Consider the following 26,599-nt stretch of genomic DNA (forward strand, 5'->3'; position numbering starts at 1 on the left):
CCCTGCTCCTATATAGCATGTATTTGTATGTTATATTGCTGGCTAGTTTGCGGCACATGAAACTATGAAAACACATGAAACTATTGAAGCATCAGCAGTCAGTGCACGTCAGTGCACACACAGTGACAGGTGGAGTCCCGCCCCCAGTCTCCTCCAGTGCCAGCCACGCTGAAGAAGTAGCATATGATTATAATATGAATAGTTTTTTACATCGAACTCTGATGCGATGGTTAGGCTACTGCGCATGCGCCGGTCCCTGCTTCTGTAAACTTCGTTATACAGTTGCTGGGACCCAGCCAGCGGCGAGGGGACAAGGGAGCATGCAACCACGGCAGGGACTATGGAGAAGAAACCCGGCAGCACCGGCACGGCCACAGCTCACCTCCTCCATCGAGGTAGGAGCCACCGCTGTTATTACCATCACATCCAAAGTTTCGGTGTGGAAGCCCAGACATCATGTGATGGGCTTCCAATGGCTATCTCATCCGACCGGGACACGGAGCATACTATCCGTTTGGTACACACATCGATTGTCATTCATTACACAGCGTGCAACCATCGATGGTCACTTGCCGTACCACCACCATCGATTGTAACAACACACCGATACCCATTCTTACCGCAAACGTAGCAGATGAAATAAACTGAGAAGCAAAACACCAACTAACCCCTAGATGGCGATAAAGGCGACCACATATTAATCAACCTGGATCCGCCACTACACTCGGCTGTAACTATAGAAACAACACACCCAACGCTGAAACGGATTCTGAACAGTACAGCGCTCCTTCGTCAGCTGCGGTCATTGGTCAGGTACCACCGATGCCCCACCCGCTTTTACTACCAATATGAGTTCTGGCTAGTTGTTTGCTAGTCTTTTGGTGACGTCATTCCGTAGCTACCAATAGACGCGAAGCTAATCGCGGAGCCACGCCCGCCGACCTCTGTCACGAGAGTTCCAGGAAGTGTCCGGCTCCTTGTTACCGCTGCCGCCGAGGAGTCTCCGGTGTCATGGCTGCCAGTCAGCAATGGGTGCTGGTGGAGATGGTGCAGGCGTTCTATGAGGTGAGTCAGCAATCAAACCTTACACGGTGTCTTTTGGTGAGGCGGGTCGTCAGAGTTCCGGCCCAGCCTCGGTCTATAAGTCACTGGTCCCCAGCCCGTGTGACTTCCGTGTCTGCTGCCCTGCGCCTACTGTGACATGAGTCCTGTCTCCTCTAGGTTATGCAGGTGGTGGAGGCTGTGACCTGTGTGTCAGGTGGTGGGAGGCAGGCACAGTCCCATTCATTAGTACAGTACATCACTTACTGCTGCAGAACTGGATTCTGTTTTGTTAGTGGCCGTAAATGCTGAGACTGCTTTCTATTCCTACTGCTTTACCTTTCTGTTATATGTGCATCTGTAATGCATACAAAGCTAGTGAAATCCATTAGTGGCCAAAGTCTTCCATCTTCCAGTTAGAGATTGGCTACACGTCAGTGTATGATAAATGATGTAAAGCAGTCATAGCTGGTTGTTAGAGGAGAGGGTTGTTTAATAACCAGTGAAAAATCCTAACTTCCATTTTCCCTGCATCCTAGTTATGATAGCGCTAACGCTGGAATAAACACTGAGTTCCCCGATGCCATTCAAGTATTAGATGATTATAGCTGTGGGGAAAGAACAAAAAAAAAAAAAAACAATTTAACAGTGCTCTTATGTTTCTGCCCAGAGATTGCTGATGAAAGTATCATCCCACCTGTGGATGGTCTTAATTTGGTACCTGCATTTAATTTTCAAATGAGTTGTGCATGCTTATGATGTAGAGATGTCTTATGCTGTGTTTCTGAATCTCCAAGGGAGCTTTCGCATAGCACTTAGCCAGCGGTAAAAGCTTGTATTGCCTTCACAGGGACAGCAGTCTGTTATGAGCTCTGTCCTGGGGAGGTAAGCTTATTAAGTAGGGGCAAAAGATTTCTGTTGATTAGGCTCAAAAAATAATCTTAGAAGTCAACCTTGTCTAAATAGGTTATTTTGCTTGTTAGCCACTTGTTTCTTCCCCACTCGTCATCTCTCAATGAAGGGGGCTTTCACACAGGTGTGTGTCGGGATTCAGGGGCAGATGTATTAAGCCTGAAGAAGTGATAAACGCAAGGTGGTAACGCACTAGCCAATCAGCTGCTAACGGTCATTTTTCAAAACTGTAGTGATTAGCTGGTGCTTAATGACCTTGCACTTATCACTGCTTTATCACTTCTCCAGGCTTAATACATCTGCCCCTCAGTATGATATGCTCTCCGTTAGTATACTGACTGCAGCATCCCGGCCATCAGTATGCCGGCAGTGGGGCGGTCGCTAGGGCGGTATGCTAACCTCTTTCCGTGTGTTGTGCATTACTTCAGTTTGTATTCCTACTCTCAAGCACGCATGCTTATGACTTAACCCAGTGGTTCCCAAACTGAGTGCCGTGGCACCCTGGGATGCTGTGGGGCACTAGGAGGGGTGCCACAGGTTCGTGGTCTAAGATGAAATCAAATTATTTATGGCCAATCTGGTAGGCAAAACCAGTGATAGTGGCTGCCAATCATAAAACTGTATAAGTCGATAAACAGAAGCCAACACTGCCCACCACCGCATAACTGAACATAAGGATGACAGCTAAGCACAACTTCATAGAAACATTTGACGGCAGATAAGAACCACTTGGCCCATCTAGTCTGCCCCTTTTTTTTATCCTTTAGGTAATCTCAACCCTTTTTGAACCTTAATTCTTTGTAAGGATATTCCTATGCCTATCCCAAGCATGCTTAAATTGCTCTACAGTCTTGGCCTCAACCACCTCTGATGGGAGGCTATTCCACTTATCGACTACCCTTTCTGTGAAGTAATTTTTCCTGCCTCCCTCCAGTTTCAGTGTATGTCCTCGAGTTCTAATACTTCTCTTCCTTTGAAGAATGTTTCCCTCTTGAACTTTGTTAAAACCTTTGGTATATTTGAAAGTTTCTATCATGTCTCCCCTTTCCCTTCTCACCTCCATACTATACATGTTAAGATCTTTTAGCCTTTCCGGGTAAGTTTTGTGATGTAGGCCATGCACCATTTTAGTTGCCCTTCTTTGTACACTCTCTAATGTATTTATATCCTTCATTTAATATGTTGTTTTCTCTAACGTCCTAAGTGGATGCTGGGGACTCCGTAAGGACCATGGGGAATAGTGGCTCCGCAGGAGACTGGGCACATCTAAAGAAAGCTTTAGGACTATCTGGTGTGCACTGGCTCCTCCCCCTATGACCCTCCTCCAAGCCTCAGTTAGATCTCTGTGCCCGAACGAGAAGGGTGCACACTAGGGGCTCTCCTGAGCTTCTTAGTGAAAGTTTTAGTTTAGGTTTTTTATTTTCAGTGAGACCTGCTGGCAACAGGCTCACTGCATCGAGGGACTAAGGGGAGAAGAAGCGAACTCACCTGCGTGCAGAGTGGATTGGGCTTCTTAGGCTACTGGACATTAGCTCCAGAGGGACGATCACAGGCCCAGCTTGGATGGGTCCCAGAGCCGCGCCGCCGGCCCCCTTACAGAGCCAGAAGGCAGAAGAGGTCCGGAAAATCGGCGGCAGAAGACGTCCTGTCTTCAACAAGGTAGCGCACAGCACTGCAGCTGTGCGCCATTGCTCTCAGCACACTTCACACTTCGGTCACTGAGGGTGCAGGGCGCTGGGGGGGGCGCCCTGAGACGCAATAAAAACACCTTGGATGGCAAAAAAAATGCATCACATATAGCTCCTGGGCTATATGGATGCATTTAACCCCTGCCAGAATCCATAAAAGCCTATCTCCTCAGCACACTGGCGCCATTTTCCCTCACAGCTCCGTTGGAGGGAAGCTCCCTGGCTCTCCCCTGCAGTCACTACACTACAGAAAGGGTTAAAAAAGAGAGGGGGGCACTAATTAGGCGCAGTATTAACTATACAGCAGCTATAAGGGGAAAAACACTTATATAAGGTTATCCCTGTATATATATAGCGCTCTGGTGTGTGCTGGCAAACTCTCCCTCTGTCTCCCCAAAGGGCTAGTGGGGTCCTGTCCTCTATCAGAGCATTCCCTGTGTGTGTGCTGTATGTCGGTACTTTTGTGTCGACATGTATGAGGAGAAAAATGATGTGGAGACGGAGCAGATTGCCTGTAATAGTGATGTCACCCCCTAGGGGGTCGACACCTGAGTGGATGAACTGTTGGAAGGAATTACGTGACAGTGTCAGCTCTGTATAAAAGACAGTGGTTGACATGAGACAGCCGGCTACTCAGCTTGTGCCTGTCCAGACGTCTCATAGGCCGTCAGGGGCTCTAAAGCGCCCGTTACCTCAGATGGCAGATATAGACGCCGACACGGATACTGACTCCAGTGTCGACGGTGAAGAGACGAATGTGACTTCCAGTAGGGCCACACGTTACATGATTGAGGCAATGAAAAATGTTTTACACATTTCTGATAATACGAGTACCACCAAAAAAGGGGTATTATGTTCGGTGAGGAAAAACTACCTGTAGTTTTCCTGAATCTGAGAAATTAAATGAGGTGTGTGATGATGCGTGGGTTTCCCCCGATAACAACGGATAATTTCTAAAATGTTATTGGCATTATATCCTTTCCCGCCAGAGGTTAGGGTGCATTGGGAAACACCCCCTAGGGGGGATAAAGCGCTCACACGCTTGTAAGGGCTCTACCTTCGCCTGAGATGGCCGCCCTTAAGGATCCTGCTGATAGAAAGCAGGAGGGTATCCTAAAAGGTATTTACACACATACTGGTGTTATACTGCGACCAGCAATCGCCTCAGCCTGGATGTGCAGTGCTGGGTTGGCGTGGTCGGATTCCCTGACTGAAAATATTGATACCCTAGATAGGGACAGTATATTTTTGCCTATAGAGCATTTAAAAGATGCATTTTTATATATGCGTGATGCACAGCGGAATATTTGCTGACTGGCATCAAGTCTAAGCGCGTTGTCCATTTCTACCAGTAGAGGGTTATGGACACGTCAGTGGTCAGGTGATGCGTATTCCAAACGGCATTTGGAAGTATTGCTTTATTAAGGGAGGAGTTATTTGGGGTCGGTCTTTCAGACCTGGTAGCCACGGCAACAGCTGGGAATTCCACGTTTGTACCCCAGGTCGCCTCTCAACATGAGAAGACGCCGTATTATCAGGCGCAGTCTTTTCGTGGACAAGCGGGCAAAAGGTTCCTCATTTCTGCCCCGTGACAGAGGGAGAGGAAAAAGGCTGCAGAAATCAGCCAGTTCCCAGGAACAGAAACCCTCTCCCCCCTCTGCCAAGCCCTCAGTATACGCTGGGGCTTTACAAGCAGAATCAGGCACGGTGGGGGGCCCGTCTCAATGAATTTCAGCGCGCAGTGGGCTCACTCGCAAGTAGACCCCTGGATCCTTCAGGTGATATCTCAGGGGTACAAATTAGAATTCGAGACGTCTCCCCCTCGCCGTTTCCTAAAGTCGGCTTTACCGATGTCTCCTTCTGACAGGGAGACAGTTTTGGAAGCCATTCACAAGCTGTATTCCCAGCAGGTGATAATCAAGATACCCCTCCTGCAACAGGGAACGGGGTATTATTCCACACTGTTGTGGTACCGAAGCCGGACGGCTCGGTGAGACCGATTCTAAATCTAAAATCTTTGAACACTTACGTACAGAGGTTCAAATTCAAGATTGAGTCACTCAGAGCAGTGATTGCGAACCTGGAAGAAGGGGACTACATGATGTCTCGGGACATCAAGGATGCTTACCTTCATGTCAAAATTTACCCTTCTCACCAAGGGTACCTCAGGTTTATGGTACAGAACTGTCACTATCAGTTCAGACGCTGCCGTATGGATGGTACACGGCACCCCGGGTCTTTACCAAGGTAATGGCCGAAATGATGATATTCCTTCGAAGGAAGTGAATTTTAGTTATCCCTTCCTTGGACAATTCCCTGATAAGGGTAAGATCCAGGGAACAGTTGGAGGTCAGTGTAGCACTATCTCAGGTAGTGTTGCGGCAGCACGATTGGATTCTCAATATTCCAAAATCGCACCTGGTTCCGACGACGTGTCTTCTGTTCCTAGGGATGATCCTGGACACAGTCCAGAAAAAGGTGTTTCTCCCGGAGGAGAAAGCCAGGGAGTTATCCGAGCTAGTCAGGAACCTCCTAAAACCGAGCCAAGTCTCAGTGCATCAATGCACAAGGGTTCTGGGTAAAATGGTGGCTTCCTACGAAGCAATCCCATTCGGCAGATTCCACGCAAGAACTTTCCAGTGGGACCTGCTGGACAAATGGTCCGGATCGCATCTTCAGATGCATCAGCGGATAACCCTGTCACCAAGGACAAGGGTGTCCCTCCTGTGGTGGTTGCAGAGTGCTCATCTTCTAGAGGGCCGCAGATTAGGCATTCAGGACTGGGTCCTGGTGACCACAGATGCCAGCCTGCGAGGCTGGGGAGCAGTCACACAGGGAAGGAATATCCAGGGCTTATGGTCAAGCCTGGAGACATCACTTCACATAAATATCCTGAAGCTAAGGGACATTTACAATGCTCTAAGCTTAGCAAGACCTCTGCTTCAAGGTCAGCCGGTGTTGATCCAGTCGGACAACATCACGGCAGTCACCCACGTAAACAGACAGGGTGGCACAAGAAGCAGGAGGGCAATGGCAGAAGCTGCAAGGATTCTTCGCTGGGCGGAAAATCATGTGATAGCACTGTCAGCAGTATTCATTCCGGGAGCGACCTCCACCCGGGAGAGTGGGGACTTCACCCAGAAGTCTTCCACATGATTAAAAACTCGACAGGTATTGCGCCAGGTCCAGGGACCCTCAGGCAATAAGCTGTAGACGCTCTGGTAACACCGTGGGTGTACCAGTCAGGGTATGTGTTCCCTCCTCTGCCTCTCATACCCAAGGTACTGAGATTGATAAGATGGAGAGGAGTAAGCACTATATTCGTGGTTCCGGATTGGCCAAGAAGGACTTGGTAACCGGAACTTCAAGAGATGCTCACGGAGGATCCGTGGCCTCTACGTCTAAGAAGGGACCTGCTCCAGCAAGGACCCTGTCTGTTCCAAGACTTACCGCGGCTGCGTTTGACGGCATGGCGGTTGAACGCCGGATCCTGAAGGAAAAAAGGCATTCCGGATGAAGTCATCCCTATCCTGATCAAAGCCAGGAAGGATGTAACCGCAAAAACATTATCACCGCAATTGGCGAAAATATGTTGCGTGGTGCGAGGCCAGTAAGGCCCGACGGAGGAAATTCAACTGGGTCGATTCCTACATTTCCTGCAAACAGGAGTGTCTATGGGCCTGAAATTGGGGTCCATTAAGGTTCAAATTTCGGCCCTGTCAATTTTCTTCCAAAAAGAACTAGCTTCAGTCCCTGAAGTTCAGACGTTTGTAAAAGGGGTACTGCATATACAGCCTCCTTTTGTGCCTCCAGTGGCACTTTGGGATCTCAATGTAGTTTTGGGTTCCAAAAGTCACATTGGTTTGAACCACTTAAATCTGTGGAGTTAAAATATCTCACATGGAAAGTGGTCATGCTGTTGGCCCTGGCCTGGGCCAGGCGCGTGTCAGAATTGGCGGCTTTATCCTGAAAAAGCCCTTATCTGATTTTCCATTCGGACAGGGCGGAATTGAGGACTCGTCCTCCGTTTCTCCCCAAGGTGGTTTCAGCGTTTCACCTGAACCAACCTATTGGTGGTGCCTGCGGCTACTAGGGACTTGGAGGCCTCCAAGTTGCTAGACGTTGTCAGTGCCCTGAAAATATGTTTCCAGGACGGCTGGAGTCAGGAAATCTGACTCGCTGTTTATCCTGTGTGCACCCAACAAGCTGGGTGCTCCTGCTCCTAAGCAGACTATTGCTCGTTGGATTTGTAGTACAATTCAGCTTGCACATTCTGTGGCAGGCCTGCCACAGCCAAAAATCTGTAAATGCCCACTCCACAAGGAAGGTGGGCTCATCTTGGGCGGCTGCCCGAGGGGTCTCGGCTTTACAACTTTGCCGAGCAGCTACTTGGTCAGGAGCAAATACGTTTGTAAAATTCTACAAAATTGATATCCTGGCTGAGGAGGACCTGGAGTTCTCTCATTCGGTGCTGCAGAGTCATCCGCACTCTCCCGCCCGTTTGGGAGCTTTGGTATAATCCCCATGGTCCTTACGGAGTCCCCAGCATCCACTTAGGACGTTAGAGAAAATAAGAATTTACTTACCGATAATTCTATTTCTCATAGTCCGTAGTGGATGCTGGGCGCCCATCCCAAGTGCGGATTGTCTGCAATACTTGTACATAGTTATTGTTACAAAAATCGGGTTATTATTGTTGTGAGCCATCTTTCAGAGGCTCCTCTGTTATCATGCTGTTAACTGGGTTCAGATCACAGGTTATACGGTGTGATTGGTGTGGCTGGTATGAGTCTTACCCGGGATTCAAAATCCTTCCTTATTGTGTACGCTCGTCCGGGCACAGTATCCTAACTGAGGCTTGGAGGAGGGTCATAGGGGGAGGAGCCAGTGCACACCAGATAGTCCTAAAGCTTTCTTTAGATGTGCCCAGTCTCCTGCGGAGCCACTATTCCCCATGGTCCTTACGGAGTCCCCAGCATCCACTACGGACTATGAGAAATAGAATTATCGGTAAGTAAATTCTTATTTTATTTCTGAAATTTTCAATAAGAAACTTTGGGTTAGGAGTGTCGACAACAATTCTAAAAGTGTGCGGCACCATGCTTCAATAAAGTTTGTGTACCACTGCCTTAACCCATTTACCTACGAACCAGCAAGTACATGTGCAGTTTTGGCCACACTACATCAGCAGAAATTATGGCCTTGTTAGGGGTTTGTCATGTTACGGGATGTTCATATGCTAGGTTATGTACATCCATACTAAAGGCCTAGTTCAGGCCTGATTGCAGCAGCAAATATGTTTGCTAATGGGCAAAACCATGAGCACTGCAGGGGGGGCGATATAACATGTGCAGAGAGAGTTAAGGCCCGTACACACTGGTCGATATATTGGCCGTTCTCTTGAACGGCCGATACATCGCGGGACCGTCGGCCAGTGTGTACGGGCGATACGTCTGTGAACTCCGTCGTTCACAGACGTATCGCGTCGGCTGCGCAGCACAGCTGACGGCCAATATAGCTAACGATAAATTGGCGCGTCGCTGTGTGTGTACGGGGCGGTCGTCCGACCGCCCGTACACCTGCTGCGGCGGCCGGCGGTGATTGACAGGTGAACTGGGCGGGCGCCCGCCCGCCCAGTTCATGACGTCAGTCCCCCGACGGATCGGGCAGTGTGTATGCACAGCACACTGCCCGATCTGTACATAGATATATCTGCAGATCAATTGATCTGCAGATTTATCTACTAGTGTGTACCCACCTTTAGATTTGGGTGGGGTGTGTTCAATCTGAAATGTAAAAATAAAGCAGCCAGTATTTACCCTGCACAGAAACAATATAACCCACCCAGATCTAACTCTCACTGCAAGTGTTACGGCTATCCTATATATATATATATATATATATATATATATATATATATATATATATATATATATATATATATATATATATATATATTCCATACTGTGACCCTTTGATTATAAATATAACCCCTGATGAAGTCTGTAAGACGAAACGCGTTGGGTTAAGACAGCGATTTTGTCATTCCTTCAAGGAGGATCAATCATCATGTCGATATATGACTGAAATGAATTGTTACCAACACCAATATTTGTACGAAACATTGTTGATTGTCACTTTGGACATATTGTGATACAGCTTATTTTACTGTATTTTATTAAATAAATAAGTCTATTTCTCATGATTTTTTATTGTATAAGTGGAAATTTTTGACATACCAAAGAATATCACCAGCTCCCTGGGGAAACTTTTTCTTTGTTATTCATAACTATTATACCCCGTCTAACAGTGAGTATTTCCCTTAAGGTGTAGCTCTTTATATCTTTAGCGCGAGAAAGGTCTTATACTTTTTTATATATATATATATATATATATATATATATATATATATATATATATATATATATATATATATAAAATAAATTTATTCTCAAAAATGTGGGATTTTGAACTTTGGATAAGGGATGCTTAACCTGTATATTGGAATTAATATTGAACAATTTATGGTAATAGAAATCACCTATGAGTTTAGTTATTATGTATAAAAGCATGTATTGTACAGACTCTTGTTTCTTATTATTTAGGCACCTGCTTACCACTTGATACTGGAAGGATTTCTTATCCTGTGGATTATTCGACTCCTATTCTCCAAGACCTACAAACTACAGGAACGATCTGACCTCACTGAAAAGGTCATATGAAATGACTTCTCTTTATGTTTAAGGTTATCTTGTCTGTTAGTTTATTTTGTTAGTTGTAATATTGTGTTATCACATTTGTTATGCAATGTTCAAATCATATAAGGTTTCTAAAAATGAATGTGCATGTAAATACTGTGTTTGCGTTATATGAAAATGAAGACTTGGGGCTGTATTCAATAACTGTTGGAAGCTGCTGTCTTGTCGGAAAGACGGCAGCTTCCGACAGAAATTCAGGTTCCGACCTATTCAATAGGGGCTGATTTTTTTCTGACAAGTCGGGAATTACCGGCTTGTTGGAAAACACGTGGATCGGCGTCTATTCCGCCGATCCACGTGCTTCTGTTGGAAATGGGGCCAAATCCGACATGTGTTAGCCCCCTTTCCGACAAACTCAATCCGACTTGAAAACTGCCAGCCCCTCCCGCCGGCCGCTGATCTCTGCTCCCCCCCCACTGCCCGCAGCACCTCTCTTCCTGCAGCGCCTTCCCCCGCCGCTCCACACGTCCTCTGCAAGCCAGCCCCTCCCGCTCACGGCTGCCTGTCTCTGCTCCCCTGGCCGCTGCTGTCAGCGCAGCCGCTGACAGCAGCGGCCTGACAGGACCCTGTGTACGGCCAAATCCGACAGTCTGATTTGGCCGTCAATTGAATAGGGGTTGTTGGATCCATTCCGACAACTGCATGTCGGAATGGATCCGACTCCTATTGAATATTCCCCTTAGTTTTAATTGTGATGATATTGGGATGCTGGCTGTCAAAATACAGACAATGGCATCACAATCATTAAAATACAGACCATGGCTAATTTAGACAGCTAACCCTAGACCGACCCCCCCCCCCCCCCCTTCTGCCCCTAATCCTAACCCTCCCTCCCCCGCAGCCTAACCCTTACCCTCCCCGTGGGATCCTGGCGGTTGGAATCCCTGCGCCGGGATAGTAATGAATGTCTGGATCCCGAACCCAGCATTCTGAGTAGTGTCAGTATTTCGATTGCCAGGTTCCTGACTGGATCCCGTTTAATTATAGCCATACTACTGCATTTATTTGTGAATATTGTGTATACTGATTTGAATGGGATATTTGAAATTCAGAAACAAATGTTGATGTCCCCTTTTTATATATGACGTACAACCCCATTGACTCTGCCCATCACTTAAAGCAATTTCTCTGACGTCCTAGTGGATGCTGGGAACTCCGTAAGGACCATGGGGAATAGCGGGCTCCGAAGGAGGCTGGGCACTCTAGAAAGATTTAGGACTACCTGGTGTGCACTGGCTCCTCCCACTATGACCCTCCTCCAAGCCTCAGTTAGATTTCGTGCCCGGCCGAGGTTGGATGCACACTAGGGGCTCTCCTGAGCCCTTAGAAAGAAAGTATAATTTTAGGTTTTTTATTTTCAGTGATACCTGCTGGCAACAGGCTCACTGCAGCGAGGGACTAAGGGGAGAAGAAGCGACCTCGCCTGCTTGCAGCCGGATTGGGCATCTTAGATTACTGGACACCATAAGCTCCAGAGGGATCGACCGCAGGCCCAGTCCTTGGTGTTCGGTCCCGGAGCCGTGCCGCCGTCCCCCTTACAGAGCCAGAAGCAAGAAGAGGTCCGGAAAATCGGCGGCAGAAGACATCAGTCTTCACCAAGGTAGCGCACAGCACTGCAGCTGTGCGCCATTGCTCCTCATGCACACTTCACACTCCGGTCACTGAGGGTGCAGGGCGCTTGGGGGGGGGGGTGCCCTGAGCTGCAATAAAAACACCTTGGCTGGCAAAAATACCACAATATATAGCCCTAGAGGCTATATATGTGGTAAATTCCCCTGCCAGAATCCAGAAAAAAGCGGGAGAATAGGCCGCGGAAAAGGGGCGGAGCTATCTCCCTCAGACACACTGGCGCCATTTCTCCTTCACAGATCCGCTGGAAGGAAGCTCCCTGGCTCTCCCCTGCAGTCTACACTTCAGAACAGGGTAAAAACAGAGAGGGGGGGGGCACTAAATTTGGGCGCAATACATATATAATATAAAAAGCAGCTATAGGGGACATAACTTAGTTAGTCCCTGCATTATTTAGCGCTCTGGTGTGTGCTGGCATACTCTCACTCTGTCCCCCCAAAGGGCTCTTGTGGGTCCTGTCCTCATTCGGAGCATTCCTTGTGTGTGTGCGGTGTGTCGGGACGGCTGTGTCGACATGTTTGATGAGGATAATGATGTGGAGGCGGAGCATATGCCTTTAAAAGGGATGTCACCCCCTGCGGGGCAGACACCTGAGTGGATGGGCTTATGGAAAGTAATGAGTGCACGTATAGACTCCTTATATAAGAAAATCGACGACATGCCAAATGTGGGACAGCCGACTTCTCAGCTCGTGCCTGCCCAGGCGTCGCATGGGTCGTCAGGGGCTCTAAAACGCCCGCTACCTCAAGCAGACCCAGATGTCGACACGGATACTGACACCAGTGTCGACGAAGATGAGTCAAACCTGATGCCCACTAAGGCCATTCACTGTATGATTGAGGCAATGAAAGAGGTGTTAAACATTTCTGATATAACTACTGGTACCACTAAAAAAGGGTATTATGTTTGGAGAGAAAAAACTACCCGTAGTTTCTCTAACGTCCTAAGTGGATGCTGGGGACTCCGTAAGGACCATGGGGGAATAGCGGCTCCGCAGGAGACTGGGCACATCTAAAGAAAGCTTTAGGACTAACTGGTGTGCACTGGCTCCTCCCCCTATGACCCTCCTCCAAGCCTCAGTTAGATTTCTGTGCCCGACGAGAAGGGTGCACACTAGGGGCTCTCCTGAGCTTCTTAGTGAAAGTTTTAGTTTAGGTTTGTTATTTTCAGTGAGACCTGCTGGCAACAGGCTCACTGCATCGAGGGACTAAGGGGAGAAGAAGCGAACTCACCTGCGTGCAGAGTGGATTGGGCTTCTTGGCTACTGGACATTAGCTCCAGAGGGACGATCACAGGCCCAGCCTGGATGGGTCCCGTAGCCGCGCCGCCGGCCCCCTTACAGAGCCAGAAGAGCGAAGAGGTCCGGAAAAATCGGCGGCAGAAGACGTTCCTGTCTTCAATAAGGTAGCGCACAGCACTGCAGCTGTGCGCCATTGCTATCAGCACACTGCATACTCCGGTCACTGAGGGTGCAGGGCGCTGGGGGGGGCGCCCTGAGACGCAATAAAACATGATAAAAGTACCTTACATGGCAAAAAATACATCACATATAGCTCCTGGGCTATATGGATGCATTTAACCCCTGCCAGAATATACAGAAAAACGGGAGATAAGGCCGCCGAAAAAGGGGCGGAGCCTATCGCCTCAGCACACTGGCGCCATTTTCCCTCACAGCTCAGTTGGAGGGAAGCTCCCTGGCTCTTCCCTGCAGTCACTACACTACAGAAAGGGTTAAAAAAAGAGAGGGGGGCACTAATTAGGCGCAGTATTAAAACATACAGCAGCTATAAGGGGAAAAACACTTATATAAGGTTATCTATATATATATATATATATATATATATATATATATATATATATATATATATATATATATATATATATCTCTCTATATCTCTCTCTCTATATCTCTCTCTCTCTCTCTCTCTATATATATATATATATATATATATATATATATATATATATATATATATATATATATATAGCGCTCTGGTGTGTGCTGGCAAACTCTCCCTCTGTCTCCCCAAAGGGCTAGTGGGGTCCTGTCCTCTATCAGAGCATTCCCTGTGTGTGTGCTGTGTGTCGGTACGTTTGTGTCGACATGTATGAGGAGAAAAATGATGTGGAGACGGAGCAGAGTGTCTGTAACAGTGATGTCACCACCTAGGGGGTCGACACCTGAGTGGATGTACTGTTGAAAATTACGTGACAGTGTCAGCTCTGTATAAAAAAAACAGTGGTTGACATGAGACAGCCGGCTACTCAGCTTGTGCCTGTCCAGACGTCTCATAGGCCGTCAGGGGCTCTAAAGCGCCCGTTACCTCAGATGGCAGATACAGACGCCGACACGGATACTGACTCCTGTGTCGACGGTGAAGAGACAACCGTGATTTCCAGTAGGGCCACACGTTACATGATTGAGACAATGGAAAATGTTTTATACATTTCTGATAATACGAGTACCACCAAAAAGGGGTATTATGTTCAGTGAGGGAAAAACTACCTGTAGTTTTCCTGAATCTGAGAAATAAAATGAGGTGTGTGATGATGCGTGGGTTTCCCCCCGATAACAATTGATAATTTCTTAAAAAGTATTGGCTGTATACCCTTTCCCGCCAGAGGTTAGGGTGCGTTGGGAAACACCCCCTAGGGGGGATAAGGCGCTCACACGCTTGTAAGAACAAGGGCTCTACCCTCTCATGAGATGGCCGCCCTTAAGGATCCTGCTGATAGAAAGCAGGAGGGTATCCAAAAATGTATTCACACACATACTGGTGTTATACTGCGACCAGCAATCGCCTCAGCCTGGAGGTGCAGTGCTGGGTTGGCATGGTCGGATTCCCTGACTGGAAATATTGATATCCTAGATAAGGATAGTATATTATTGCCTATAGAGCATTTAAAAGATGCATTTCTATATATGCATGATGCACAGCGGAATATTTGCCGACTGACATCAAGTATAAGTGCGTTGTCCAATTCTACCAGTAAAATGGTCAGGTGATGCGGATTCCAAACGGCATTTGGAAGTATTGCCTTTGAAAGGGGACATTTGGGGTCGGTCTTTTAGACCTGGTGGCCACGGCAACAACTGGGAAATCCACGTTTGTACCCCAGGTCGCCTCTCAAAATAAGACGCCGTATTATCAGGCGCAGTCCTTTGTTGGCAAGCGGACAAAAGGTTCCTCTTTTCTGCTCGTGACAGAGGGAGAGGAAAAAGGCTGAAGAGATTACCCAGTTCCCAGGAACAGAAATCCTTTCCCGCCTCTGCAAAGCCCTCAGTATGACGCTGGGGCTTACAAGCTCAGGCACGGTGGGGGCCCGTTCTCAATGAATTTCAGTGCGCAGTGGGCTCACTCGCAAGTAGACCCCTGGATCCTTCAGGTAATATCTCAAGGGTACATATTGAAATTCGAGACGTCTCCCCCTCGCCTTTTCCAAAAGTCGGCTTTACCGACGTCTCCCTCTGACAGAGAGGCAGTTTTGGAAGCCATTCACAAGCTGTATTCCCAGCAGGTGATGATCAAGGTACCCCTCCTGCAACAGGGAACGGGGTATTATTCCACACTATTGTGGTACCGAAGCCAGACGGCTCGGTGAGACCGATTTCTAAATCTAAAATCTTTGAACACTTACATACAGAGGTTCAAATTCAAGATTGAGTCACTCAGAGCAGTGATTGCGAACCTGGAAGAAGGGGACTACATGATGTCTCGGGACATCAAGGATGCTTACCTTCATGTCAAAAATTACCCTTCTCACCAAGGGTACCTCAGGTTATGGTACAGAACTGTCACTATCAGTTCAGACGCTGCCGTAGGGATGGTCCACGGCACCCCGGGTCTTTACCAAGGTAATGGCCGAAATTATATCCCTTCGAAGGAAGGGAATTTTTAGTTATCCCTTACTTGGACGATTCCCTGATAAGGGTAAGATCCAGGGAACAGTTGGAAGTCGGTGTAGCACTATCTCAGGTAGTGTTGCGGCAGCACGATTGGATTCTCAATATTCCAAAATCGCAGCTGGTTCCGACGACTTGTCTTCTGTTTCCTAGGGATGTTCCTGGACACAGTCCAGAAAAAAGGTGTTTCTCCCGGAAGAGAAAGCCAGGGAGTTATCTGAGCTAGTCAGGAACCTCCTAAAACCGAACCAAGTCTCAGTGCATCAATGCACAAGGGTTCTGGGTAAAAATGGTGGCTTCCTACGAAGCAATCCCATTCGTTAGATTCCACGCAAGAACTTTCCAGTGGAACCTACTGGACAAATGGTCCGGGTCGCATTTTCAGATGCATCAGCGGATAACCCTGTCACCAAGGACAAGGGTATCCATCATGTGGTGGTTGCAGAGTGCTCCTCTTCTAGAGGGCCGCAGATTCGGCATTCAGGACTGGGTCCTGGTGACCACGGATGCCAGCCTGCGAGGCTGGGGAGCAGTCACACAGGGAAGGAATATCCAGGGCTTAGGGTCAAGCCTGGATACATCACTTCACATAAATATCCTGAAGCTAAGGGCCATTTACAATGCTCTAAGCTTAGCAAGACCTCTGCTTCAAGGTCAGCCGGTGTTGATCCAGTCGGACAACATCATGGCAGTTACCCACGTAAACAGACAGGGTGGCACAAGAAGCAGGAGGGCAATGGCAGAAGCTGCAGGGATTCTTCGCTGGGCGGAAAATCATGTGATAGCACTGTCAACAGTATTCATTCCGGGAGTGGACAACTGGGAAGCAGACTTCCTCAGCACGACCTCCACCCGGGAGAGTGGGGACTTCACCCAGAAGTCGTCCACATGATTAAAAAACTCGACAGGTATTGCGCCAGGTCAAGAGACCCTCAGGCAATAGTTGTAGACGCTCTGGTAACACCGTGGGTGTACCAGTCAGTGTATGTGTTCCCTCCTCTGCCTCTCATACCCAAGGTACTGAGATTGATAAGATGGAGAGGAGAAAGCACTATATTCGTGGCTCCGGATTGGCCAAGAAGGACTTGGTAACCGGAACTTCAAGAGATGCTCACGGAGGATCCGTGGCCTCTACGTCTAAGAAGGGACCTGCTCCAGCAAGGACCCTGTCTGTTCCAAGACTTACCGCGGCTGCGTTTGACGGCATGGCGGTTGAACGCCGGATCCTGAAGGAAAAAAGGCATTCCGGATGAAGTCATCCCTATCCTGATCAAAGCCAGGAAGGATGTAACCGCAAAAACATTATCACCGCAATTGGCGAAAATATGTTGCGTGGTGCGAGGCCAGTAAGGCCCGACGGAGGAAATTCAACTGGGTCGATTCCTACATTTCCTGCAAACAGGAGTGTCTATGGGCCTGAAATTGGGGTCCATTAAGGTTCAAATTTCGGCCCTGTTAACTTCCAAAAAGAACTAGCTTCAGTCCCTGAAGTTCAGACGTTTGTAAAAGGGGTACTGCATATACAGCCTCCTTTTGTGCCTCCAGTGGCACTTTGGGATCTCAATGTAGTTTTGGGTTCCAAAAGTCACATTGGTTTGAACCACTTAAATCTGTGGAGTTAAAATATCTCACATGGAAAGTGGTCATGCTGTTGGCCCTGGCCTGGGCCAGGCGCGTGTCAGAATGGGCGGCTTTATCCTGAAAAAGCCCTTATCTGATTTTCCATTCGGACAGGGCGGAATTGAGGACTCGTCCTCAGTTTCTCCCCAAGGTGGTTTCAGCGTCTCACCTGAACCAACCTATTGGTGGTGCCTGCGGCTACTAGGGACTTGGAGGCCTCCAAGTTGCTAGACGTTGTCAGTGCCCTGAAAATATATGTTTCCAGGACGGCTGGAGTCAGGAAATCTGACTCGCTGTTTATCCTGTGTGCACCCAACAAGCTGGGTGCTCCTGCTCCTAAGCAGACTATTGCTCGTTGGATTTGTAGTACAATTCAGCTTGCACATTCTGTGGCAGGCCTGCCACAGCCAAAAATCTGTAAATGCCCACTCCACAAGGAAGGTGGGCTCATCTTGGGCGGCTGCCCGAGGGGTCTCGGCTTTACAACTTTGCCGAGCAGCTAATTGGTCAGGAGCAAATACGTTTGTAAAATTCTACAAAATTGATATCCTGGCTGAGGAGGACCTGGAGTTCTCTCATTTGGTGCTGCAGAGTCATCCGCACTCTCCCGCCCGTTTGGGAGCTTTGGTATAATCCCCATGGTCCTTACGGAGTCCCCAGCATCCACTTAGGACGTTAGAGAAAATAAGAATTTACTTACCGATAATTCTATTTCTCATAGTCCGTAGTGGATGCTGGGCGCCCATCCCAAGTGCGGATTGTCTGCAATACTTGTACATAGTTATTGTTACAAAAATCGGGTTATTATTGTTGTGAGCCATCTTTCAGAGGCTCCTCTGTTATCATGCTGTTAACTGGGTTCAGATCACAGGTTATACGGTGTGATTGGTGTGGCTGGTATGAGTCTTACCCGGGATTCAAAATCCTTCCTTATTGTGTACGCTCGTCCGGGCACAGTATCCTAACTGAGGCTTGGAGGAGGGTCATAGGGGGAGGAGCCAGTGCACACCAGTTAGTCCTAAAGCTTTCTTTAGATGTGCCCAGTCTCCTGCGGAGCCGCTATTCCCCCATGGTCCTTACGGAGTCCCCAGCATCCACTACGGACTATGAGAAATAGAATTATCGGTAAGTAAATTCTTATTTCTCTATCGTCCTAGTGGATGCTGGGGTTCCTGAAAGGACCATGGGGAATAGCGGCTCCGCAGGAGACAGGGCACAAAAAGTAAAGCTTTTCCAGATCAGGTGGTGTGCACTGGCTCCTCCCCCTATGACCCTCCTCCAGACTCCAGTTAGATTTTTGTGCCCGGCCGAGAAGGGTGCAATCTAGGTGGCTCTCCTAAAGAGCTGCTTAGAAAAAGTTTAGCTTAGGTTTTTTATTTTACAGTGAGTCCTGCTGGCAACAGGATCACTGCAACGAGGGACTGAGGGGAGAAGAAGTGAACTCACCTGCGTGCAGGATGGATTGGCTTCTTGGCTACTGGACATCAGCTCCAGAGGGACGATCACAGGTACAGCCTGGATGGTCACCGGAGCCGCGCCGCCGGCCCCCTTACAGATGCTGAAGTCAGAAGAGGTCCAGAATCGGCGGCTGAAGACTCCTGCAGTCTTCTAAAGGTAGCGCACAGCACTGCAGCTGTGCGCCATTTTCCTCTCAGCACACTTCACACGCAGTCACTGAGGGTGCAGGGCGCTCGGGGGGGGCGCCCTGGGAGGCAAATGTAACCTATATAAAGGCTAAAAATACCTCACATATAGCCCCCAGAGGCTATATGGAGATATTTAACCCCTGCCTGGATTCACTAAATAGCGGGAGACGAGCCCGCCGGAAAAAAAGGGGCGGGGCCTATCTCCTCAGCACACGGCGCCATTTCCTCTCACAGCTCCGCTGGTCAGGACGGCTCCCAGGTCTCTCCCCTGCACTGCACTACAGAAACAGGGTAAAACAGAGAGGGGGGGCAAATTTATGGCGATATTTTGATATATATAAAGCAGCTATAAGGGAGCACTTATTATAAGGCTATCCCTGTTATATATAGCGCTTTTGGTGTGTGCTGGCAAACTCTCCCTCTGTCTCCCCAAAGGGCTAGTGGGTCCTGTCTTCGTTAGGAGCATTCCCTGTGTGTCTGCTGTGTGTCGGTACGTGTGTGTCGACATGTATGAGGACGATATTGGTGTGGAGGCGGAGCAATTGCCAAATATGAGGATGTCACCCCCTAGGGAGTCGACACCAGAATGGATGCCTTTATTTATGGAACTACGGGATAGTGTCAACACGCTAAAGCAGTCGTTTGACGACATGAGACGGCCGGACAATCAATTAGTGCCTGTCCAGGCGACTCAAACACCGTCAGGGGCTGTGAAACGCCCTTTGCCTCAGTCGGTCGACACAGACCCAGACACAGGCACTGACTCCAGTGGTGACGGTGACGAATCAACCGTATTTTCCAGTAGGGCCACACGTTATATGATTTTGGCAATGAAGGAGGCGTTACATTTAGCTGATACTACAGGTACCACTAAACAGGGTATTATGTGGGGTGTGAAAAAACTACCTATAGTTTTTCCTGAATCAGAAGAATTAAATGACGTGTGTAATGAAGCGTGGGTTGCCCCTGATAAAAAGCTGATAATTTCAAAGAAATTATTGGCATTATACCCTTTCCCGCCAGAGGTTAGGGAGCGCTGGGAAACACCTCCTAGGGTGGACAAGGCGCTAACACGCTTATCTAAACAAGTGGCGTTACCCTCTCCTGAGACGGCCGCACTTAAAGATCCATCAGATAGGAGGATGGAAAATATCCAAAAAAGTATATACACACATGCAGGTGTTATACTACGACCAGCTATAGCGACTGCCTGGATGTGCAGTGCTGGGGTAGTTTGGTCAGAGTCCCTGATTGAAAATATTGATACCCTGGACAGGGACAATATTTTACTGTCGTTAGAACAAATAAAGGATGCATTTCTTTATATGCGTGATGCACAGAGGGATATCTGCACACTGGCATCACGGGTAAGTGCTATGTCCATTTCGGCCAGAAGAGCTTTATGGACGCGACAGTGGACAGGCGATGCGGATTCAAAACGACATATGGAAGTTTTGCCGTATAAAGGGGAGGAGTTATTTGGAGTCGGTCTATCAGATTTGGTGGCCACGGCTACAGCCGGGAAATCCACCTTTCTACCTCAAGTCTCTCCCCAACAGAAAAAGGCACCGACTTTTCAACCGCAGCCCTTTCGTTCCTTTAAAAATAAGAGAGCAAAGGGCTATTCATATCTGCCACGAGGCAGAGGTCGAGGGAAGAGACAGCAACAGGCAGCTCCTTCCCAGGAACAGAAGCCTTCCCCGGCTTCTACAAAAGCCTCAGCATGACGCTGGGGCTTCTCAAGCGGACTCGGGGACGGTGGGTGGTCGTCTCAAAAATTACAGCGCGCAGTGGGCTCACTCGCAGGTAGATCCCTGGATCCTGCAGATAATATCTCAGGGGTACAGGTTGGAATTAGAGACAGATCCACCTCGCCGTTTCCTGAAGTCTGCTTTACCAACGTCCCCCTCCGAAAGGGAGACGGTTTTGGAAGCCATTCACAAGCTGTACTCTCAGCAGGTGATAGTCAAGGTACCTCTTCTACAACAAGGGAAGGGGTATTATTCCACTCTTTTTGTGGTACCGAAGCCGGATGGCTCGGTAAGGCCTATTCTAAATCTGAAGTCCTTGAACCTGTACATAAAGAAGTTCAAGTTCAAGATGGAGGCACTCAGAGCAGTGATAGCGAACCTGGAAGAGGGGGACTTTATGGTATCCTTGGACATCAAGGATGCGTATCTCCACGTTCCAATTTACCCCTCACACCAGGGGTACCTCAGGTTCGTTGTACAAAACTGTCACTATCAGTTTCAGACGCTGCCGTTCGGATTGTCCACGGCACCTCGGGTCTTTACAAAGGTAATGGCCGAGATGATGATTCTTCTTCGAAGAAAAGGCGTATTAATTATCCCATACTTGGACGATCTCCTAATAAGGGCAAGGTCCAGAGAACAGCTAGAGATGGGATTAGCACTGTCGCAAGAAGTGCTAAAACAGCACGGGTGGATTCTGAATATTCCAAAATCCCAGTTAATGCCGACAACTCGTCTGCTGTTCCTAGGGATGATTCTGGACACGGTTCAGAAAAAGGTTTTTCTCCCGGAGGAAAAAGCCAAGGAGTTATCCGAGCTTGTCAGGAACCTCCTAAAACCAGGAAAGGTGTCTGTACATCAATGCACAAGAGTCCTGGGAAAAATGGTGGCTTCTTACGAAGCAATTCCATTCGGCAGATTCCACGCAAGAATTTTCCAAAGGGATCTGTTGGACAAATGGTCAGGGTCGCATCTTCAGATGCACCTGCGGATAACCCTGTCTCCAAGGACAAGGGTGTCTCTTCTGTGGTGGTTGCAGAGTGCTCATCTATTGGAGGGCCGCAGATTCGGCATACAGGATTGGATCCTGGTGACCACGGACGCCAGCCTGAGAGGCTGGGGAGCAGTCACACAAGGAAGAAACTTCCAGGGAGTATGGACGAGCCTGGAAACGTCTCTTCACATAAACATTCTGGAACTAAGAGCAATATACAATGCTCTAAGCCAGGCAGAACCTCTGCTTCAGGGAAAACCGGTGTTGATCCAGTCGGACAACATCACGGCAGTCGCCCATGTGAACAGACAGGGCGGCACAAGAAGCAGGAGTGCAATGGCAGAAGCTGCAAGGATTCTTCGCTGGGCAGAGAATCATGTGATAGCACTGTCAGCAGTGTTCATCCCGGGAGTGGACAACTGGGAAGCAGACTTCCTCAGCAGACACGATCTTCACCCGGGAGAGTGGGGACTTCATCCAGAAGTCTTCCACTTGCTGGTAACCCGTTGGGAAAGACCAATGGTGGACATGATGGCGTCTCGCCTCAACAAAAAACTGGACAGGTATTGCGCCAGGTCAAGAGATCCGCAGGCAATAGCTGTGGACGCGCTGGTAACGCCTTGGGTGTACCAGTCGGTGTATGTGTTTCCTCCTCTGCCTCTCATACCAAAAGTATTGAGAATTATACGGCAAAGAGGCGTAAGGACGATACTAGTGGTTCCGGATTGGCCAAGAAGGACTTGGTACCCGGAACTTCAAGAGATGATCACGGAAGATCCGTGGCCTCTACCTCTAAGGAGGGACTTGCTTCAGCAGGGTCCCTGTCTGTTTCAAGACTTACCGCGGCTGCGTTTGACGGCATGGCGGTTGAACGCCGGATCCTAAAGGAAAAAGGCATGCCGGAAGAAGTCATTCCTACTTTGATTAAAGCAAGGAAGGAAGTAACCGTGCAACATTATCACCGAATTTGGCGAAAATATGTTGCGTGGTGCGAAGATCGGAGTGCTCCGACGGAGGAATTTCAACTGGGTCGATTCCTACATTTCCTGCAATCAGGATTGTCTATGGGTCTCAAATTGGGATCTATTAAGGTTCAAATTTCGGCCCTGTCGATTTTCTTTCAAAAAGAATTGGCTTCAGTCCCTGAAGTCCAGACCTTTGTTAAGGGAGTGCTACATATACAGCCTCCTGTGGTGCCTCCAGTGGCACCGTGGGATCTCAATGTGGTTTTGGACTTTCTAAAATCTCATTGGTTTGAACCACTAAAGAAGGTGGATTTGAAATATCTCACATGGAAAGTGACCATGCTTCTAGCCCTGGCTTCGGCCAGGAGAGTGTCAGAACTGGCAGCTTTATCTTACAAAAGCCCATATCTGATTTTCCATTCGGACAGGGCAGAACTGCGGACTCGTCCGCATTTTCTCCCTAAGGTGGTGTCAGCATTTCATCTGAACCAGCCTATTGTAGTGCCTGCGGCTACAAGTGACTTGGAGGACTCCAAGTTACTGGACGTTGTCAGAGCATTAAAAATATATATTGCAAGGACAGCTGGAGTCAGAAAATCTGACTCGTTGTTTATATTGTATGCACCCAACAAGATGGGTGCTCCTGCGTCTAAGCAGACGATTGCTCGTTGGATCTGTAGCACAATCCAACTTGCACATTCTGTGGCAGGCCTGCCACAGCCTAAATCTGTAAAGGCCCACTCCACAAGGAAGGTGGGTTCATCTTGGGCGGCTGCCCGAGGGGTCTCGGCATTACAACTTTGCCGAGCAGCTACGTGGTCAGGGGAGAACACGTTTGTAAAATTTTACAAATTTGATACTCTGGCTAAGGAGGACCTGGAGTTCTCTCATTCGGTGCTGCAGAGTCATCCGCACTCTCCCGCCCGTTTGGGAGCTTTGGTATAATCCCCATGGTCCTTTCAGGAACCCCAGCATCCACTAGGACGATAGAGAAAATAAGATTTTACTTACCGATAAATCTATTTCTCGGAGTCCGTAGTGGATGCTGGGCGCCCATCCCAAGTGCGGATTATCTGCAATAATTGTACATAGTTATTGTTAACTAATTCGGGTTATTGTTGAAGGAAGCCATCTTTCAGAGGCTCCGCTGTTATCATACTGTTAACTGGGTTTAGATCACAAGTTGTACGGTGTGATTGGTGTGGCTGGTATGAGTCTTACCCGGGATTCAAAATCCTCCCTTATTGTGTACGCTCGTCCGGGCACAGTACCTAACTGGAGTCTGGAGGAGGGTCATAGGGGGAGGAGCCAGTGCACACCACCTGATCTGGAAAAGCTTTGCTTTTTGTGCCCTGTCTCCTGCGGAGCCGCTATTCCCCATGGTCCTTTCAGGAACCCCAGCATCCACTACGGACTCCGAGAAATAGATTTATCGGTAAGTAAAATCTTATTTTTTTCCCCCATCAGATGAATTAAATTAAGTGTGTGAAGAAGCGTGGGCTTTCCCTGATAAAAAATTGGTAATTCCTAAGAAGGTACTAATGGCGTTCCCTTTCCCGCCAGAGGATAGGTCACGTTGGGAAACACCCCCTAGAGTGGATAAAGCGCTCACACGTTTGTCTAAAAAGGTGGCACTACCATCTCCGGATACGGCCGCCCTCAAGGAACCTGCTGATAGAAAGCAGGAGGCGATCCTGAAGTCTGTATATACACACACAGGCATTATACTTAGGCCAGCTATTGCGTCAGCTTGGATGTGCAGTGCTGCCGCTGCGTGGTCAGATAAACTGTCAGAAAATATTGACACATTAGACAGAGACACGATCCTGTTAACCATAGACCATATAAAAGACTCAGTCTTATATATGAGAGATGCACAAAGGGAAATCTGCCGATTGGCATCTAAAGTAAGTGCATTGTCCATTTCTGCTAGGAGAGGCTTATGGACTCGCCAGTGGACAGGAGATGCAGATTCAAAAAAGCACATGGAAGTGTTACCATATAAGGGTGAGGAATTATTTGGGGATGGTCTCTCGGACCTAGTTTCCACAGCAACGTCTGGGAAGTCAGCATTTTTACCCCATGTCCCCTCACAGCCTAAGAAGGCGCCGTTTTATCAGGTTCAGTCCTTTCGGACCCAGAAAAACAGGCGTGGAAAAGGCGGGTCCTTTCTGTCCAGAGGCAGAGGTAGGGGAAAAAGACTGCAACAAACAGCAGGTTCCCAGGAGCAAAAGTCCTCCCCCGCTTCTTCTTCCAAGTCCGCCGCATGACGGTGGGGCTCCACAGGCGGAGCCAGGTACGGTGGGGGGCCGCCTCAAGAATTTCAGCGATCAGTGGGTTCGCTCACAGGTGGATCCCTGGATCCTTCAAATAGTATCTCAGGGGTACAAACTGGAATTCGAGGCGTCTCCACCCCACCGGTTCCTAAAATCTGCCTTGCCGATTGCTCCCTCAGACAGGGAGGCGGTGCTAGCGGCAATTCACAAGCTGTATTCCCAGCAGGTGATAATCAAGGTACCCCTACTTCAACAAGGCCGGGGTTACTATTCCACACTGTTTGTGGTACCGAAACCGGACGGTTCGGTGAGACCCATTTTAAATTTGAAATCCTTGAACACATACATAAAAAAATTCAAGTTCAAGATGGAATCGCTCAGGGCGGTTATTGCGAGCCTGGACGAGGGGGATTACATGGTATCCCTGGACATCAAGGATGCTTACTTGCATGTCCCCATTTACCATCCTCACCAGGAGTACCTTAGAATTGTGGTACAGGATTGCCATTACCAATTCCAGACGCTGCCGTTTGGACTGTCCACGGCACCGAGGGTATTTACCAAGGTGATGGCGGAAATGATGATACTCCTTCGAAAAAAGGGAGTTTTAATTATCCCGTACTTGGACGATCTCCTAATAAAAGCGAGGTCCAAGGAACAGTTGTTGGTGGGAGTAGCACTATCTCAGGAGGTGCTGCACCAGCACGGCTGGATTCTGAATATCCCAAAGTCACAGCTGGTTCCGACGACACGACTACTGTTCCTGGGTATGATTCTGGATACAGTCCAGAAAAAAGTTTTTCTCCCGGAGGAGAAAGCCAGGGAGTTGTCATCTCTAGTCAGAGACCTTCTGAAACCAAAACAGGTATCAGTGCATCGCTGCACGCGGGTCCTGGGAAAGATGGTGGCTTCTTACGAAGCAATTCCCTTCGGCAGGTTCCATGCCAGAATCTTTCAGTGGGACCTGTTGGACCAGTGGTCCGGATCGCATTCTCAGATGCATCGCTTGATAACCCTGTCTCCAAGAACCAGGGTGTCGCTACTGTGGTGGCTGCAGAGTGCCCATCTTCTAGAGGGCCGCAGGTTCGGCATACAGGACTGGGTCCTGGTGACCACGGATGCCAGCCTTCGAGGCTGGGGGGCAGTCACACAGGGAAGAAACTTCCAAGGACTATGGTCGAGTCAGGAGACTTCCCTTCACATAAATATTCTGGAACTAAGGGCCATCTACAATGCCCTAAGTCAAGCAAAATCCCTGCTCCTACACCAGCCGGTGCTGATCCAGTCAGACAACATCACGGCAGTCGCCCATGTAAATCGACAGGGCGGCACAAGAAGCAGGATGGCGATGGCGGAAGCCACAAGAATTCTCCGATGGGCGGAGAATCATGTACTAGCACTGTCAGCAGTGTTCA

General features: G+C 48.6%; 1 protein-coding gene across 1 annotated transcript in view; it reads left to right on the plus strand.

The window, feature by feature from the left end:
• Positions 1-310: 310 nt before the first annotated feature.
• Positions 311-26,599, plus strand: part of SPTLC1 (serine palmitoyltransferase long chain base subunit 1) — a 198,946-nt gene continuing 172,657 nt past the window's right edge. The window contains exons 1-2 of the mRNA XM_063913669.1: positions 311-1,065; positions 10,247-10,354. Coding sequence (XP_063769739.1) covers positions 1,012-1,065; positions 10,247-10,354 — 162 coding nt within the window. The 5' untranslated portion in view covers positions 311-1,011. The remainder of the gene's footprint in view (positions 1,066-10,246; positions 10,355-26,599) is intronic.

The sequence above is a fragment of the Pseudophryne corroboree genome, chromosome 1 (genome assembly GCF_028390025.1).
Source record: "Pseudophryne corroboree isolate aPseCor3 chromosome 1, aPseCor3.hap2, whole genome shotgun sequence".
In the NCBI taxonomy this organism is placed as follows: Eukaryota; Metazoa; Chordata; class Amphibia; order Anura; family Myobatrachidae; genus Pseudophryne; species Pseudophryne corroboree.